This window comes from Grus americana, chromosome 17 (assembly GCF_028858705.1).
Source record: "Grus americana isolate bGruAme1 chromosome 17, bGruAme1.mat, whole genome shotgun sequence".
Lineage (NCBI taxonomy): Eukaryota > Metazoa > Chordata > Aves > Gruiformes > Gruidae > Grus > Grus americana.
In genome coordinates, this window is record NC_072868.1 from 9,508,530 (window position 1) to 9,526,592 (window position 18,063).

At 60.5% G+C, this 18,063-nt stretch overlaps 1 protein-coding gene across 1 annotated transcript; it reads right to left on the reverse strand.

The window, feature by feature from the left end:
- Positions 1 to 1,159: 1,159 nt before the first annotated feature.
- Positions 1,160 to 9,256, reverse strand: RSPO4 (R-spondin 4). The gene is made up of 5 exons (XM_054845274.1): positions 8,786 to 9,256; positions 5,170 to 5,358; positions 4,699 to 4,842; positions 4,429 to 4,614; positions 1,160 to 1,256 (listed from the first exon to the last, which is right to left on the reverse strand). Exons 1-5 carry the CDS (start codon positions 9,024 to 9,026, stop codon positions 1,183 to 1,185), a joined length of 834 nt encoding a protein of 277 aa, XP_054701249.1. The 5' UTR covers positions 9,027 to 9,256; the 3' UTR covers positions 1,160 to 1,182.
- Between the last annotated feature and the right edge of the window lie 8,807 nt (positions 9,257 to 18,063).

Here is an 18,063-nt window from a genome sequence, read left to right on the forward strand (position 1 = left end):
CCCAGCGCTCTCGCCCTGAAGAGACTGTGCCCCCGCAGCCCCCGCAGCCCCCCCCCAGCCCCGATACCCCACTGCCAGACCTGGGCTTGCCCTGCCCAAGCTCGGAGCAGGGACAGGGGACTCTGACCCTGGCAAACCCCCCAAATACAGAGATGCCTGCGGCTGGGGCAGGAATTTGAGCAAACACATGTTAAACATGCTGATACAGCCCTCCGTGCCTCACAAATGCACACCGTTTATTTCTGCAGGCGATGCGAGCGTGGCAGCTGGCTTGGCGGGATAGACTGGCACGGCTGAGCTCAGCACCCCTGGGTCATGCCCCAGGTGATGGTTGTGAGGGGGCTGCAGCGGCCGCTCCCAGCGCATCCCAGCTGGGGGATGCAGGAGGCGGCAGCATCCCCTGCCTGGGCTCACGCCAGCAGCTGCTGTTGCATGGTGTGCACCCCTGTTCCAGACCGAAGATGGCCACAGCCACCCCAAATTCCTGTGCCCACATCCAGCTGGGGAAAGAAGCTCCTTCAGCATTTCCATGAGCCTGAGGATGGCAGGATTTGGCCCACGGTCGTGCCATTGGAGATGCTGAACACTTGCTCAACACATGAGTGATGGCATGATCCCCAGCAGGGTCCCAACCCTCGGGGTCCCACCACCCTCTGTGCCAGTGGCTGAGGATGGGGGACACTATCTGGCACCCAGAGCAGCTTGGTGGTGGGCTGTGCACCCCAGCACCCCTGTGCAATTGGGACACCATGGGGACACGGCATCTCCCAGCCCTGGGGGACGGTACCCACGCAGGCATCATCTTCATCAGTGGGGTCCAACACCGGGAGCAACCCCATCCCACCTGGCTAGAGCAAGGGAAGGGACCAAGCAGGCTGGGGGAGAGGGGAAAACAGAAAAATAAAGGAGTCACCCTCTCCCCGAGCCCCAGGGCATTGCTTTGGACACTGCAAATTAGATTTTCTGAAAAGGAAATGTTTTACAGGCCATAAATTGTCTCAAAAGAAAAGAGGAGGGGGGGGGAGAAAATTGTGCAATTATTTTGTGGATGGAAAACCAGGGGCGACGTGGCCAGGGCAGCGCGGCAGGAGCCGGTCGGGAGCTCTCTGTGCCGTTGGCCAGCATCACGGAGAGCTCCCGACTGGCTCCTGCCGCGCTGCCCTGGCTCCCATGCCAGTGCCGCTAGGTACCCACATGCGGTTCTGTCTTCGGCTTCTTCTGCCGCTTTTTGCCTTTATTTTTGGGCTCGGTTTTCTCTGAAACAGAAAAAGGCAAAAAGGAGGGCTCGCTTGTCAGCCAGGTAGAAGGATCCGGCCCAAGCCCCATCCATGGGATGCGGATCCCACATCCTCCCTTGGGTGTTAGCACAGGACCCTCTTCCCAATTTGGGAGACCCCAGAGCCTTCTCCAGGTCACCAGACTGCAGTGTGGGTCTGCAGGGGGGTCTGGGTGTGCCAGCAGCATGGGCAGAGGGACACCGATGTGTTGCCCCTCCAGCTCCCATGGGCGGACCCTAAATCCCAATACCCCCAAAATCTCCAGATTCTCTCAGAACTTCTCTCTGAGCAGGGACTGGGGATGTTGGAGCAGGACGGTGGCTGCACCAATGCCCCAAACTGATGCTGTGGCCATGCCTGGCTCTGCTGCGGTGCAGAGCTGTGCCTCCCCCTGGAGAAGACGGTGCTGCCCACCCACCACCGTGGGCTTGCACAGCACCCATCCAGCCCCGAGGAGGGTTTGGGCACGGTGGGAAGTGGAGTGGCCTCAGGGTACATCCATGCATAGGTGCGAATGATCTCCCTGGGGATGCTCTCCCCGCACGGGTGCTCCCTGTCCAGGTGCCACAACCCACACCACGGTGGAGCCTGGCCGCGTCCCGGTGAGGCCAACCCACTGACAGCCTGCCAGGCACTTGGTGTTGCACAGTCAGGCACCCTGTGGGTCCGCCCTGAGCACCCTCCAGCTCCTGGCTCCACTGCCCGAGGGGTTGGTGCCAAGACACCAAACAGGGGTGCAGGATAAGCCCCACCGTGCTGCGGGCTCCAACGGGAAGGGGACCCCACGCTGCGGAGAGGGACGGCTGCCCAAAAACTTGGCAGCTTCGCCTCTGCTTCTGCTCCTGTGCCCACCACGCGCTCTTCTGACCCTGAATTGAGCGACACGGGGAGGGGATCTGATGCTGCTCTCTCCACACAGGGCACAGGGACTGCGACCGGCCAGTGCTGCGTGCACCCGTGCTGTTGTCGCCCATCCTTTCCAAGGGCTCCAGCTCTTTTCCTGCCCGGCTCTGTTTTTCAGCTCTGATCTCCCAGACAGTTGCCACCCACAAAGGAGAGGGCACGGCACGAACGCCAAGCATCTGGAGAGCACGGCAGACACACAAGGCAGATTTACAGCAGCGTGAGGGGTTTTGTGCCCTGGCCAAGCGTGGATGCTTCTCCCTTCCAGCTGCCTGGGGACGGCTCAGAAGTGGTGGCACAAATCTCTCATCACACGGTTGGGTCCCGCTGCCTTTCCCGGCTCGCCTGCGCTGGGGATGTCTCGGCTGCATCAAGTGAACTCGCCGTCCTCTTCCAGCATCTGGATCCCATAACCCAGCACTTGGCCGGGTGGGCAGGAGCCTGGGAGCGAGGGCAGATGCACGCTCCGCCGTGGCGGGAACGCCAAGCAGCCTGCCCAGGAGCTGGCGGCCAGGCTGGGCTGCCAGACACAGAGGGGCTGCCCTCTCCTGCCCGCCCGGCCAGGGCAGCAGGCAGCGGGGGCTGCTCATGGAGCACCGAAGGGATTTCCCTCTGCCTTCCTGGGCCCATACCTGTCTCTGGAGCTGATTCCAGACAGCGGCCTTGAGAAAAGAGCCCCATCATTCCCTGAGCCCATCACCATGGCCTCAGGGCTGCCGGCTACCAGTGCTTTTTTGGGGTGCCACTGCCTTCCCAGTCACTCCACAAGACTGGGCGCCTCCCAAGTGCCAGCACCGCGGTCCTGGCCACCAGGACCTACTGTGTGCCAGGCAGGGCTGGGTGCGGGCACGGTGCCGCAGGCAACCGCCTGGCACCGTGCCGCAGGACACCGTGCTCTGGAGCAGCCTGTCCTCCCACACCAACCTTGCCACATCAAACTGTCACCAGCTCTCTGGGTCTAGAGCCAGCGCAGCCCAGCAGGGAGGGGAACATCCCCGAAATCGATGCCACCTGGCACCCTGAAGCTGCGAGTCAGGGCCCAGGCAGGGAAAGAAATCAGCTCCTTGGTGCTGTCAGCAGGAAAATATTATTTATGATTGATGGTGCTGAGATGAAGCCACTCTCCTGGCTCCTCGGCACCAGCCCCAGCATACACATCTTCTGTTATTGCCCCCCTTTCTCCATCCTTTTTCTCTTCCCCACCTCGCAGTCCTCTCCTCCACCACCCTTGGCTCCCGCCATGCTGGCGGTGCCGGCCAGTGCGTCCCACAGCACACAGCAAGCCCACAGCTCCGAACCGCAAACCTCTGCACTGCTGGGGCTGGTGGCTCAGATCTCCTTCCAGGCCCTACAGATCAGTATCTCATGCAATCCCCCTTTCTGCCAATTATTAAGTGGAGATTTATTAGAACAGCTTCAGTCCAGCTGGTTGCATCCAAAAATGACATCAGCCACCTCCTGGTTCCCATCGCCAGCCACGTGCCTGCACTGCCCGGCTGGACCCCACGCCAGGTCTGGGCGCTGCAAGCGGTGGTGGGGAGCCCCACACCGGGGACACCCCAGCCTGGGGGACGCGGTGCTGCCACGGTGGGAGAAGGCGCAGGAGCCAGGGCAAACATCTGGCCGAGCAAGCCATGGAGGAGGACCCTGCCTTGGGGGTGTCTCCCAAAGCTTTGGCCATCAGAAATCCCCTGGGTGATGCCCTCCAGCTCCATGAGCACTGATGGTCTTTTGGCGGCTCAGAGATTTTTGCAGGAACCTCCCCCACGGGTCTCAACCTTTCTTATTCACAATTGGGAGACACAAAACCACGGCCATGCCTTTCCCTTTGCAAGCGTGGCAGGACGGGAGCTGGAGCTCGGCAGCCTCGTCCCGCCACGGCGGCTCACGCCAGCGCCCGTCCCATCCCGGCGGTGGAAGGGGACTCCGGCCGATCCCAGGCGGTCTCAGGGGCTGCCGGGTAGGAGCAGCCAGCCCGGCACGCTGCCCACAGGGGTCCCCGCCAGCCCTGCAGCCAGCGCCAGCGCCGGGGCTGCTCAGCACATGTGCCTGAGACGGTGGCTTTCTCCAGAACTGCACAGTTACAGCCTCCGGCCTCAAAATGCTTGGGAGATGACAGCCAGGCTCACCGGCCACTGCCGGACCGCCGCCACCGCCCCCTCCCGCGGCATGCCTTGGGGCTCGATTTGGAGGGGCGTGAAGCCGCCCCTGGGGCTGGGGCCGGCAGGCGGTGCGGTGCTGTGCTCACCTCCTGGGCAGTGCTTCCTCATGCGGCACTTCCTCGTCTCCTGCAGCGCGGGGCAGGCAACCCCCTCCTCCCGGGCGGCCCCCGTCACCTCCCGGACCCGCGTCTCCACACCCCACTTGCAGCCGCCGGTCTGGTCCTTGTGGGTACAGGCGCTCCACTCGCTCCACGGCCCCAGCTCGCACATCTCTGTGGGGGACAAGGGAGCAGAATGGGGACGGTGACCAGGCATGTCCCCAGGGACCACGGGCATGGGGTGCGGGTGCTGCTTACCTTGGCACTCCCGGGTGCTGGGCTGCGCCGTGGTACTAGGGGGGCACTGCCGAAAACACTGGCCCTTGTGCAAGTAAAACTTGTCTTTGCACTTCATGCAGAAGTCTCTGCTGAAGCAGCTCTCGCAGCTGGGCGACCTGCACTCTGCCGGGAAGGAGGGCTGGTCAGATGGGCGAGCCCGAGGGCCGGCACGTGGCAAGCCCAGAGCCGGCAGCCCCATTACACACCAGGGACCCAAAGCCCTTTGCAAACATTTGGGGTCCAGGCTGCAGTTCTGGGCAAGGGAAAAGGGGAGGAAGCCCCACAGCCCGGCTGCCCCTGGCTCTCACCGCTGCCCCTGGCTCCGTGTTGCCAGGGATGCTGTGGGAAATGCAGCTGCTGCCCTTCCCGCAGCGCTGGGACCCACAGGGCGGCGAGGGGAGAAGGGGGCATTGGAGGAGCAGGGGGGGCCCCAGCTGACGCAGGACATACTTGTGCATCTGTTGACCTCCAGTCCCCGCACGCCGAAGTAGCCAGGGGGGCAGGTATGGACGCACATCCCGTACTGGCGGATGCCGTCCCTCCAGATGAGCAGGAAGAGCCGGTGATGGCAGGTGATGCAGCCATTGTCCTCCGAGCACAGAACGCAGCCCGTACAGTTCTCCAGCAGGCCGGTGCTCACTGCAGGGACAAACGGAGGAGAGGGGCTGTGGCACGGCTGTGGCATGCGTGCACGGCATGGCCAAGGCGCTGGGGAGGGTCCCAGTGCCATGGTGGCCCCTCTCCAACCCGCGGGGGTGACAGCACTGTCCTGCCTCTCTGCAAATGCTTTCCCACCTCCCTCCGCTCCCCAGTTTCTCCCCTCTCCCTGGGCTGGCAGCGTGGGGACGTGCAGAGCCATTGCTCCCGGCTGCACTCAGCTCAGGCATTGCCGCCTCCGTCACCCCGAGATGCAAGGCCGGGGATTTGCTCCGTGCCTGGCTCTGCCTGAGGGTGCCAGCCTGAGCCCCGTCCTTCCATCAGCTGTGCCCATTCCATCCGAACTGGAGCTAAACAACAGCTCGGTCAGCGGGTAGAAATCTGCTCTGACCTGAATTAATTAGTTGATGCCTGTTAAGTGTCAGGGGACAAAGAGCATTTTGGAAATGCTCAAGAGGAGCCAAGATAAGGATCTGTCTGGTTGCTCAAGAGCCTCTGCTGCCTCTCTGGCTGCCTTTGCTGTGCTCCCGACCTGTGACAGCAGTCAGCACGGAAGTGGGCTCTGCTCCCAGGGACAAGGATGGGGTGCCAGCCCCTGCCAGCCTGCAGCTGCTGGCAGTGCCCGCGGAGACACTGCTGACTGCTTCTCCTCCTCGAGCCGGCTCCCTGTGCCCAGAGACATGCAGCCTGGAGAGATGCTCCTGGCTCTGGGGCACTTTGGGAGCCGGGTAGCTGAGCCCCAAGCACTGGGGGCTACCCAAGTCTGTTGTCTTTTTGCACCCAAAGACTGGCTGGACATCTCTGTAAGGGGCCACCAAGCTCCTGTGGGCAGGCAGCTGATGTCTCCGCTGTGCCCGTCTGCGTTGGGAAGCGTTTGCTTGGCTCTGGCACTGCAGGTACCCCTGAGCGCTCCTGAGCAAAGGTTCGCATTTTGCAGCCTGGTGACAGTGCCAGCAATGCTGGCACTACGTGCTTGGGGCCTGGGATCCATCTGCCAGCAGATCTTAGAGCATTAAGATTGTTTCTTGCATGTAGCGAAGGCCTAAGGAGGTGGCTGACCTGGACAGAGCCCAGCACGTGCAGTTGGGACAGGCGGGGGGCTGATGTGGACCCCCAGGAGGGACCTGCCCTGGAGCAGCTCCGGGCCCCGCAGAGCCAAGCGGGCGAAAGCAAGGCAGACGAGCCGCTGTGCTGGCACCCCAGGCACAGACAAGTTTCAGCCATGGGAGTGATCCCTTGCCCTCTCTGACCCCCAGGAGCTGACAGAAGAAGGGCCCCAAGGCCGGGGCAGAGGGGCTGGTGGAAAGCAGAGGTTGGTGCTGGGGAAGCTGGGGGCGACGCTGGCAGACGATGCCTCACGGTCCTGTGTGCTGGTCCCTGGCACAACTTTCCCTGGTGCAGGCAAGTCCCTGGTGCGGTGGTGCCACGTAGCCATCCCCAAGCTGGCTCATCCCAGTCCCCTCGCCAGGGCACAGGGGCTCAGACGGCAGCACAGCACAGCGTGGCCAGGAGGTTTCGTTAGGGCTGCGTCTGCTGAGAGCGCGCTAACGAAGCACCTTGGATCCATTAAGTTGTTATGGTCTCCGTTACATATTTACCAAACGCTGACAACATTTGTGTTCCTGACTGCAGCTGGAGTGGCTTCCCTGGAGACCCAGGGATTTACAAGCCTCTTTCCCTTCCCTAATTCTTTTTGATGATTTTTTTTTTGCCGCTCTGCCTCCAACTCTCATTTGGGTCAGGGAAGGTGGGGAGCCTGGCGCAGGCTCTGGGGTCTTGTTCCCATCACTAGTTTTAAAAATAGCCCCATGGTGCAGAGACAGGAGAAGGCTCAGCTCTGCCCCATGAGCCCTGGGGCTGTTGGCACAGCAGGGCTGCCGGCACGGGCGTCTGCCGCCGGGAGCAATGCCGGGGAGCTGCCGCAGAGTCGACGTGGGCTGTGCCACACATGGGGATGTGGCTCACACCAAAACCATGGGACTGAAGGAATTAGAGACACCTGGTGGGTTCGCCTCCCCCTGCCCAGCAGTGATTGCAGACCTGGGGCACAGGGCTGAGCTGAGACAGGGAGCACGCGGGATACCAGGGTGCCCAGATGGGCCCTCCCTGCCTGGGCTGTGCCGGGCATCAGTGCGGCATCACCCATCGCTGCCTGCCCCAAGCCAAACTCTGCTGCCATGGGCTCTGCAGGCACCAGGAGGCTCCTGGGCACTGGGCTGCCCAGATTGTCCCTCTGCGGCAGCAGGGCACGGCTGTAAGCAGTTCCCGGTGGCTGTGGGGTGCTGCAGCATCCTTCTCGACTCCCAAACCCCAGAGACCTTGCTGGCCCTTCTCTACTGGTTTTACAGGGAGAGACAACATGTGTTCAAGGCAGGAACCTGAGACCAGACCCCTGGGTGCTGCCAGGACCTGAAGTCCCCATGCATCTTGTAGCATCAGGCTGCTCGGCATCAAGTGTCAGCAGCCAGAGCGCTGGTCCTACAGCACCCCGAGCCCCTCTCGGTGCCAGCCCATTTCTGATCAGAGGCACTTCAGCTGCCAGCATGGCCACCTGCGTAATCACATGTGCCCACTGACTCCACACATCTTTAACATACAACAGCCGCAGCGTCTGGGCTCCAGCCCCGGCCCTGCCAGGTCCTGTCCCTACCCTGGCACGCACTGGTTTGAAAACCGATCTGTTCCCATCGCAGAGCAGAGCGTCAGCCCTGGCCCTGCTCCTCACAGCCGGGTGGCACTGCCTGGCAAGGCGACATGAGCTGGTGCCCAATGGAGGGGTGCACGTACCTTGACACAGCCCCAGCGCGTGCCCTGCCCTGCACCCTGGCACCAAGCAGCGGCTCGGCTGGTGCCTCTGTTCAGGGGAAGGACAGGGTAGGGCAGGGGGACAGGCAGTGCCTGCAGTGGCTCTGAGCATCCTTCCAGGAGGTTTTACTCCCCACGCGCTTAATGTGTTACACAGAGAAGGGACATATTGAAAAATCAGCCCGTTCTGCACTCTCCCCGCTGTGCCTGGCTCTCCTGGGGTTTGCAAAGCTGGTCCCTATGCCAGCCAGCGTCCCCCTGTCCCCTGCCAGCCCCAAGGGCAGGGCTGGCATTGGGCAGGCAATGCCACGGTGCTGGGTATTGCCTTCTCCGTGCACCTACCCTGAGCCAGCCCTGTGCCATGCACTGAGAGGGGAACGCAGCCGATCTACAATGAGGCCCGAAGGACTGGGTCAAGAGGATGTTGGTTCCCAGCTCCTTCCAGCCGCAGGCGTATATCAGCCCCATTTCACACCTCCTGCTCGCTCTGCGCAGGCAGCACCGGTGGCTCCGGCACTGGCAGGGGAGGCAGGGGCCAGCAGCCCCGCGTCCCCGAGCCACCCCGCAGTACCTGAGCGGGACAAACCGGCCACGCGCACCGTACCTTGCTTCTTCCATCGGTTCTGCGTGAGCATTTCCATGGAACTGATGAATAACAGCAACATGAATATTATCCACAGCATCTGGGCAAGAGTAATTTCGGGCAGGGAAGAAATCAAATCATCCAAGCGGTTGGTGGGCTCTTCTCCTGCCAGAGCCAGCCGAGGGGCGGTGGGAGGGAGGAGAACGGCTCTGGGGCTCACACCATCCCACCCCGGTGCTGCCACACGCACGCAGCTGCGCATTCAGGTGGCATGAGCCGGGGAGCCCCGGGTAGGCAGGGGCTGTCAGGCCAGGGGAGCACTCATGGTGGCGGGGAAGTGCCGGCTGCTCCGGGGAGCTCTGCCTTTATAGCCGGTGCCAGCCCCCTCTCCTCACCCCCCCCTCTTCAAAATAATAATAATAGAAAAAAATCCCCCAGCAGCAACAAAGCAACTCGCAAACAAATTGGCTGGAGTCCCCCCCGCCGGAGCGCTCCAGCCGCCACCTCGGCTGGGAACCGTCCCGCTGTCCCGCCGCGGTCCGACTGTCCCGCTGCCATCCCAGCGCCGGGGTCACGGCGAAGCCCCCTGTGATTTTGGGGGGGTGGGGGGGTGGGGGTGGAGCCAGACGGGTGACGCTGCCTCCGCCAGCCCCCCCAATCCCTCCTCCTCCTCCTCCTCCTCCCCCTCCCCGGGCTCAGCGCCCCGCTCCCGGCAGCCCCGGCAGGGTGGAGGGGGCCGGCGGCAGCCCCCGGGCAGGGCTGAGCCCCCGGGCAGGCCGGGGCTGGGAGCCGTGGTGCGTCTCCGTTGGCAGCTGCGGAGCTGCCCTTGCTGTCCCCAGGATTGCAGCTGACTCCGACTTTCCGAGCGCCTCGTAACTCACCTCCCTCTGAGCTGCAGGAGCTGCGCTGAGCCGAGGCGTGCGGAGCTGAGCTGAGCTGCGCTGAGCTAAGCCGAGTTGTGCCGAGCCGTGCCACACTAAGCTGGGCTGCACTGAGCCAAGCTCAGCTGAGCTGAGCTGCACTGAGCTGTTCCCGGCTCCCACACGGCCACCCACATCCCTTGCCCCATGCAGTGGTCCTTAAAATGCACCCCGGGGGCTCTCGGTGTGCCCGGAGGGGGGTGCAGGACAGGAGGGGGAAGGAGTTCGGCTGCGAAACCTCGCTCACCAGGTACCCACAGGTGAACCATGGGTGCCAGTGCTGCGCGTCCCCCATCTGGGGAGCTCCATGTGCTCACCCCATCATGCTGGCACCTGCCTGCCCCATGCCCAGAGCCATGCCCTGGAGCAGCCTGGTGACCTCCCCAACCAGGGCTCCAGGGCCACTGGCCACCAGTGACAGCCCTGACAACATCCCTCAGCAGTGCACCCACCCCCAGCATCAGCAAGTGAAACCAGCACATTATGCTCCTCTCCCCCTGCCAGAGAGGGCACAGAGGGCATACAGGACCCCCCTGCCCCCTGAGCACCCCTGGGACAGATGCTGACCTGCCAGCCAGCTGCGGGGCACAGGGAAATAAAAGGGCCAAGAATTGGCTCCCATCTTTTGGGGGAAACCCCAGCGTTTCTTGAGTCGTGCTTAGGTGGCTCTGCCAGCTTGCTGCGTCCCCACTCGCGCCATGAAGAGGTTTGGGTTTGATGGCTTCCAGTTGACCAGGGAGAGTTTCTGACTGCTTCACTCTTGCAGGGGCAGCTGGAACAGGATCATTCCCACCTGGGATGCTCTGGGTCTGCTTTAGTTGGGAGGGACAAATGGGTTGGGGGACCGCTGAGCACCAGCAAACTCATTGCACCAAGGAGGGCCACCCACAGGGCTGCAGTGGATGTGTCCATCAGTGTCCTGGGGCATCTGACCATGCCCAGGGAAAGCACATCGGGGTTACTCTCCTCTCTAACCTCACAAATTTCTCCCTCCAGCTCCCCCTGCCCCCCTCAGGCTCCCTGAACGTCTCTCCCCGCCTCTCCTGTCCGACACCACAGCATTTCATTCCTGAAGAGTTAATGATTCAGACAACAAAGGAGCCATTTCAGACCCCTTGGGTCTCACCATAGGAAACCAGGAGTAATAATGGTTGGGATGGCTTTAGGTTTTTTTCTAATGCCAATATGAAATAAATTGAAAAATTACCCATAAAATGCAGGTTTTCAGCATCCAGCTCAGCCTTACTTTCCATAAACAACCAAGCCTGCAACACGGTGTCCCCATTGCAGATGTGCGTGGACTGGGCGGGGTGGGGCATGTGGGCACAGACACGGCAGTGCCATCCTGGCACAGGAGCTGAGAAAAATATGGATACAGGAATGGCATTGGAGATACTTGAGTATCTCTGAATCATGGCTGCAGGTGGCTGCATCGGTTCTTGCGGGGGCTGCCGGGATGGATGGCCGTAGCTGTGGGGAGCTGCGGGTGCCCAGCTGGGCTGGCACCCTGACAGGGCTCATGGCAGCTCCTCGCTCTGCAGTGGGGCCAGCCCAGCTCCCCAGGAGCTGACTAGGAATTTTCATTGTCCAGACCTGGAAGGAAAATGCTGTGTGAGGGCCAGGGAAGTGCCTCGTCCCCGGTCATGCTCTCCGGCTGCTGGCATGAGCAAGCGGATATCGGAGCGAGCCCTGCCAGGGTGAGCCCCATCACAGGAGGAGCACACTAATTAGGTGGCTTTCATTAGCACTGGGTCCTCGGGGACGGCACGTGGCAATTTGCTCAGCTCATCACTGGGCTGTGCAATAGTGCAGAGACTTTGCCAAGGTCAGCAGAGCTGCCGATCCTGGGTCCCCACTGGTAGGTGCTGGCTGTCCCTGAGGGAACAGAGAAATCCTCTCATTTGTCTGAATTTGTCTATTTATGACTACTCCTCTGAAAATTGCAGTGGGAAGGGATGATGTGTTGTCCGCTGATTAATCAGGCGCCTGTTACCCCTTTGCTGTGCCGGGGAGGCGTTTCGGGGGGCTGCAGGGAGCAGGGAGCCCGGCTCATGGTGCTGGGGCGGCAACCGCAGTGACTCACGGGTGATGCTGGGGAGGTGCAAGGCTGTGCCCACGGGCACTGCTGGCAGCTCCCAGCTCCCTCACGCAGCCCCGCTTCACGCCGTCACAGAGGGAATGAAATGTTCCTCCTTCGTCTTCCAAAGCACCAGGGAGAAAGTATCCAGAAAGATAATTTGGAAAGTTTGCTTGACACTTGAGTAGTACGCTTTCATCTTTGGAAAAATCTTGGTGACCCTCCAAGGCAGCACCGCCTGCTTCCCGGCACGGCCAGCGCCCTGGGGCACACGGCCGTGGCACCACCCCAGGGGCTGCTTTTGGGATGCCTGGGGCACCAGAGGAGACAGTGTGGTCCCACTGGGGCTGCAGGGCAGCCAGGGATGCTGGCACAAAGATGCTGGCACAGGGATGCTGGCACCAGGGATGCTGGCACAGGGATGCTCCTGGCCAAGGCAGGAAAGCGAAAATGAAACAGCTGGAGCTGTCTGGCAGCAGGGGGAAGGAGACAGCAAGGGGCAGAGGGATGGAGGAAGCCCCCGGATGAAGGCAGGGTTTTCTCCCCAGGTGCAATGAGCTTCCCGAAGCCATGAGGGCTGGAGCAGCCGCCGGGATGGATATCTTCTCCAGAGCAGGGGCCCTCGTGCATCCCAGGCGATGAATGTGGGTTTGATCAGGGGAGGGTTTGAGCGGATGGTAGTGGATAAGGAAGAAAAATATTTGGCATTCCTCTCCCATCATAACAAGCCCAGATGCTTGGACGATGGCAGCCCACTTCCCACAGGAATGGAAAGTCACAGCCACTCCCTGCGCCAGCTCGGCAGAGGCCCTTTCCCCTGCGCTTACGAAATGCCGGCTCCACCTAATGCCACACCGCGGCTCTTGCTGGGCATCCTGTGGCACAGCCAGCTCTGTCACCCAGGTCCCCTGTGGTGACACTGCCCATGACCCCCGCTCTGGGGGATGCAGAGCTTGGAGCTGCGCAGATGCACAGGGAAACCTGCTGGGAAAGGCCAAACTGCAGATTTACTGCCCGGGATGGAGCCTTGGTGCAGCTGGGCGCTCCTCCCAGTGCCGGCATATTGGGAACACCTGGGTCAGCACAGCCCTGCGAGGGAGGAGAGCTCTGGCGAGGCCGGTGCTGTGGGGAGCCATAATGGGAAGCAGCTCCTGCCTGGCCAGAGCTGGTGGGAGCAGCTGGGCTCTGCGTGGTGGGAGGCAGCTCCAGCCTGCCCAACAGCTCCTCTCGTCGGCACACAGCCGGTGAGGCTCCTCAGTGCCGGCACGCCGTTGGCTGTCCCAGGCGGAGGATGGCGTGAAGGTGGTTGACTTCAGTGCTGGTGTCAGCCAGTGGCTGTGGCATGCTCATGGCATGCTTGCTCTCCTCCTCCTCCTCCTGCCACTCTGCAGCCAGTCCTGGGTCTCTGTCACCCGCTGGTCCCAATGTTCTTGGGGGGATGCAGCAGCACCGGGTACGGAGCATGGGCGGGAGCAGAGTTTGCCTTAAATCAAATCCTTCATCCCGGAGAGAGCACTGGAGTTCCCGCTCCCCTCCCACCAGTGTGGCTCCTCCAGCTCGGCTCTGGCCCCTGCCGCCGGTACGGCTGCGCAGCCTCTGAGTGCTCCAGCTGCCAAAACAGAAGCAAATCCCAAAGACCGAATTGGTGTCGAGCAGCGCTGAAGGCCGAGGGACAGCGGGAGGAAGAGAGGGAGCCGTGAGGAGGAAAGGGAAGGCGAGCAGTGAGGTGGGAGGGAAGGTTTGGTGGCGAAACCGAATTCCTCATCCGTGCCAGTGGAGCAGATTTCCAGTGTTTATTTTATCTCTTTAGCTGAGCCCCTTTGAGGCAGAATATATTAAATGGCTTGACTTTATATAATGGAAATAATTGAAACAATACTCCTGCTTCCCAGCCGCAATTTGTCGTGATTTCAGCCAAGAGTGGCCAGCCTCCTCTAGGTGGTGGGGACAGCCGCCGCCGTCGGCGCTTGTTCACTGGTTATTGTTGACACATGTCAGCGTCGCCTTCCAATTTCCGTACAGCTGTCAGAGTGGGAAAAACACCATGGTGGCTCGCGCGGGACAGGCTCAGCACCGGCCGGCACCAACAGGCTGCGGGAAGGGCATCGCCCCGGCGTTGGGGCTTGTCTGCTGTAACGGGGTTGGTGGTTATGGCTGAGCCAGGATTGCTTAGGGAGATGTGGTGTTTGGGCAGCGCTCACAGGTAGCTGGGAGATGGGGATGGTGGAAGCCCTAGGAGGAAGGAGGCTGCACTTGCTCGCTGTGTGAACCATCTCACTTAGACCTGAGTATTCAACGGAGAATGTGAAAGAAGGAGATGGATGTGAAGGTTGGGGGTTGTTGAAGGTTTTATTCAACTCCTCCCCAGCATGAGGTTGCTCTTGGGGCAGGGTCTCTGCAGAAACGCCCCCCTCCAGCCTCAGTGTCCCCCAGGCGAGGGCTCACGATCAGTGCCGTCCTTTTAGACGACATCAGTCTCCATCCTGCACGTGCCACTTATACTCTGCCATCTCTATTTGTCTGTTGAGGAGCAGCTGAGCTGGCCAGACAAAATAAGAGCAAACACAATGGCGAGAAGTCCCCCGCATTGAAGCTGGCTGTAAACCAACTTCCTGCTCTGCTGCACCACAGGGGTCAGGGGAGAGCTGACGGGAGGTGAAACTAAAAGCAAAAGGCAGGGGAGGTCTTCCAGGAACTGAAACATAGAGTAAAAATTGCCAGGGCTCAGGGAAGGTTTCTCTGAGAAAAGGCAGGGAGACGTGCTACATGGTGCAGAGTTGGGATCCTGGGGCTTAGGGTGCCCCAGGCACCATCCTCCCCGGCCAGCTGGCTCCTGCAGCGGGACCGGGCTTTTGGACAGCCTGGAAACCTGAAATCACAGCATTTCTGCAGATTATTTTGCTGCCAGGGAGCTGGGATTCCCCAGGGGAGACGGGTGCTGCTGCCGTGCCCACTGCGCCCCTCGGCCCGGGCACTGCTGGCACTGGTCTCCCGGCAAAGCTGAAGCATCGGTGACCAGGGAGCATCCTTCTCTCTGTCAGGCACAGCTATCAGCTGCCTCTGGCTTTCCTAGCAGTGAAAATCATGTGTTTGTTACTGGAAAGGAGCAAGCCAGTGGTATTTTAGTAGCTGGCCCTCTTCTATTCTCCTAAGAATCATTTTAGCCAGATTCCAGCTGAATTTCTTTTAATATTTGTGCTATTTAAGGAAACTATTGAGAAAGACAGATGGAAGCATCAGTCAGATGGATGTTCCTGGCTCCACGTGAGACAGCACTCAGAAGTCCCATCCTTTTTCAAATAATTTTAATGTGACTACATGGTTCCCTCTTGCACATAATTCCCCAGGAGGGTAAATCCTCTGACTCCAGTGGATGACTCTCACCAGCTGGAATTCAGCAGAAGACAAAGGCTTTGGGCAGGCTCCTGGTCCTGGATGGGGAAATTCCCCCTGGCAGCTGCAGAGCCTGGGGAGGGCTGCGGAGGCAGCCACCATGCTCGTGGCTCCGGCGCCTGCAGCCGTCACTCGCCCTCGCCGGGCCGGCCCCACACGTGCCCACAGCAGCCACAGCTCCCGGTGCACGTGCTGCTGGTGAGGGGATGCGGTGCAGAGGCTGGTGGTGACCTTGGGCAGCCAGGGCAAGCGGGGTGCCCATCTGGGTGCCCACAGGGAAGGCAAACACCGGCTGTGCAGCTGTACCTGCATCCCAGCACATGCCAGGGCTGAGAACCCGGTGTCGGTGCTAGCATCGCCCAGCTGCCCGGCTGGGACTCGGTTGCCAAAGGCTGTGATGGCACGTCTCTGTGCTGGAGCTTAGTTTTAAGCCAGTTTGCTTAAAATCCAACCTCCTTGTGTTAGCTTTGGTCATTGTCACAGGTTCTGTGGCAATTGAACCTTTAACAGCAAACCTGACCCTCGCGGACCTGCTGGATGTGATTTGTACCGTGACCGAAGCTGACGGCTCCTCTGCTTCTGCCCGCCCTGGCCAAAACTGCGCGGATGTGCTCATGCTCTGGACAGCAAGCCAGAAGGAAACAGCATATCCTAAGGGCTGTCTATGAGTTAGTCTTTTGATGGACCCTGCTGCATTGGCACAGGGATGTCAAACACCTGGGAGAACGTCCCCAGGCACAGAAAGCCGTGGGGCGGTCGGACAGGCTGTGGGTCTGAGAGCTGCCCCTGCCCTCGGCCACACTCGGGGTCCAGGAAAGGCTTCATTTCACACAGCCGAGTGAAGAAGCGGACGCACACCTGCTCCACCATCGCTGTAAAAGTAGCCCCAGTCCTTGGCCTCATCACCATTAGCAGAGTCGTCCTGTGTGTCCCCAGCACATCCTGCCCCATCCATGGGAACTGGGGCTTTGGGTCCCCACGGGGACGTGTGTCCCTCCTCACCCTCCCAGCCTCAGGCCCCATCCTCACCCTGCTGACATCCCAGCTCCTGGCCCTGGTCCCCGTGTCCACCGGGCACTGCCTCCCATCCCCTCCCTCTGGCACAGCCTGGGGACGTGGCACAGCCGGGGCCAGCCCGGACCGTGGTCACTGGCCCCACAGCAACTGCCAGTGCCCCAGGGACATGGGGATGGAAACCCATCACCGCTGAGGGGTCAGTGGCCATGTGTCACGGTGACTTATAAAGGCTTTTCTCAGAACTAGTAACAGGAGGGACACAAATTTTAATATTTCTGAAGTGAAAATTGAGTGATAATTGTATTTAGCCGACATTCAGGAAAATTATTACCACCTGGCAGCCCCGTTTGTGACTGACGTCAAAGAGCACCATAAACCAATGTGAATTTTGGAGAACACCATGAAAAAAAAAAAAAAAAGACAGACAGACCAGAAATTGTGAAGGGCAGACTTTTGTGTTTACAAAACCCCAAGGGTCAGGAGCCGTCCCAGGAAGCTGGATGGAGCTGGACCCTGGGGTCTGTTTGCCATTAGGAGAGGAGTTTCACTAACACACCGGAGTGCCAGGGGATGTGGTCCCCACAGGTCTCTTCCTCTATTACAGGCAAAGCCATGGAGAAAAATGTTCCCCTCTCCTTTTTCTTTTTTTTTCCAGCCTTTTATATCCTGTTTATGCCACTGACAAATTAAATTTTCAGGAGCTGGAATAAAGACAAAGTCTGAGATGTTTAGAACTGTTGGGTTGTGGGCAGGTCCCCTCTTGAAACACACAGAGGAGGTTCAGCTTTGCCATCATCCCAAAAAGCACCGAACCGCAGGAGCGGGAGGAAAAGGAGGTCAGGGCGGGTGAGTGGAGCTGAAGCACAGCCAGGGAGGGTACGAGTGGGGCTGAGGCTGCCCTGACCCTCACACCGGCCCCCGAGCATCGGCACTGCTGGGGCTGGAGGAGGGATGAGGGGGCACGGTCCCCAGCCGGTCCCCAGCCAGTCCCCGGTGCCCACAGCTGGGCGCAGAGCTGCTGCGGCAGGCTCCGGCTCATGGAAAGAATTCTTCACTTGGGAATTTGAGCAAAAAAGATTAAATGAAGGAAAAATGTATGCCGCGCTGTGAAAGCAGAAAAGTACATTTCCAAATATCCCCAGCCTCCTCCCTGCCCTGCACGCACTCCGGGTGCTCTCAGCGTGCCATCTCTTCTCCCCACAGCATTTCGGGTATTTACAGCTCCCCACCCGAGGGGACAGCTCTGTCCCAGCTCAGAGGAGACTGCGGCAGGGATGGAGGTTGTGACCTGGTGCCCTCATCTTGACCGCTCCATCCATCCTTGCACTTCCCTGGCTGTTTGTCCAACAGTGGAGAGCCGGCCACCTATTACGGTGGTGAAGCTCCAGCACCTTCCTGCAGGCAGACGGTCCCTCCTGCCATGACCCCCCCCCAGCCCAGGGATGTTCTGGGATACAGAGGGTGAACCTGGTCCCAAGGGACCTGATGCTGCTCAGAGCAGGCACAGCCTCTTGGGGATGGGGACTAAACTCGTGTCACCTCTTTGCAGAAGGAGGGATGTTTCTATTCTGGGTCACGTCCAGAACCCTGCTTTGGTTCTGCTTTTTCAGATGTCCCCAAGAACGGGGGCCCCATGAGGGCAGTGGCTCTGCTCCCCACAGGTGGGGGTGTCTGGGGTCCCAGCATGGCAGCACGCACCCATCGGGGGCCAGGAGCTGGGCCGTGCCATGGGAGCTCGGCTGGTTCCAATCATCAGCGTTGGGGGAAAATACCTTAATATTGCAATGAGAGTGATGTGTGGCACAGCCTCCCCCGGGTGCAAAATGCCACCTCCTGTGGGGAAAGGGGATAATTAGAGATTACTGATGTTTTCGCATCTTTAACAATGCTGG

Coding starts and splice junctions, on each gene's coding strand:
- RSPO4 (XM_054845274.1), bottom strand. CDS start 9,026: ATGCGCAGCTGCGTGCGTGTGGCAGCACCGGGGTGGGATGGTGTGAGC. Junction 5,359..8,785: donor GAACCGATGGAAGAAGCAAG/GTACGGTGCGCG, acceptor TTGTCCCTGCAG/TGAGCACCGGCCTGCTGGAG. Junction 4,615..4,698: donor CAGCACCCGGGAGTGCCAAG/GTAAGCAGCACC, acceptor TGTCCCCCACAG/AGATGTGCGAGCTGGGGCCG.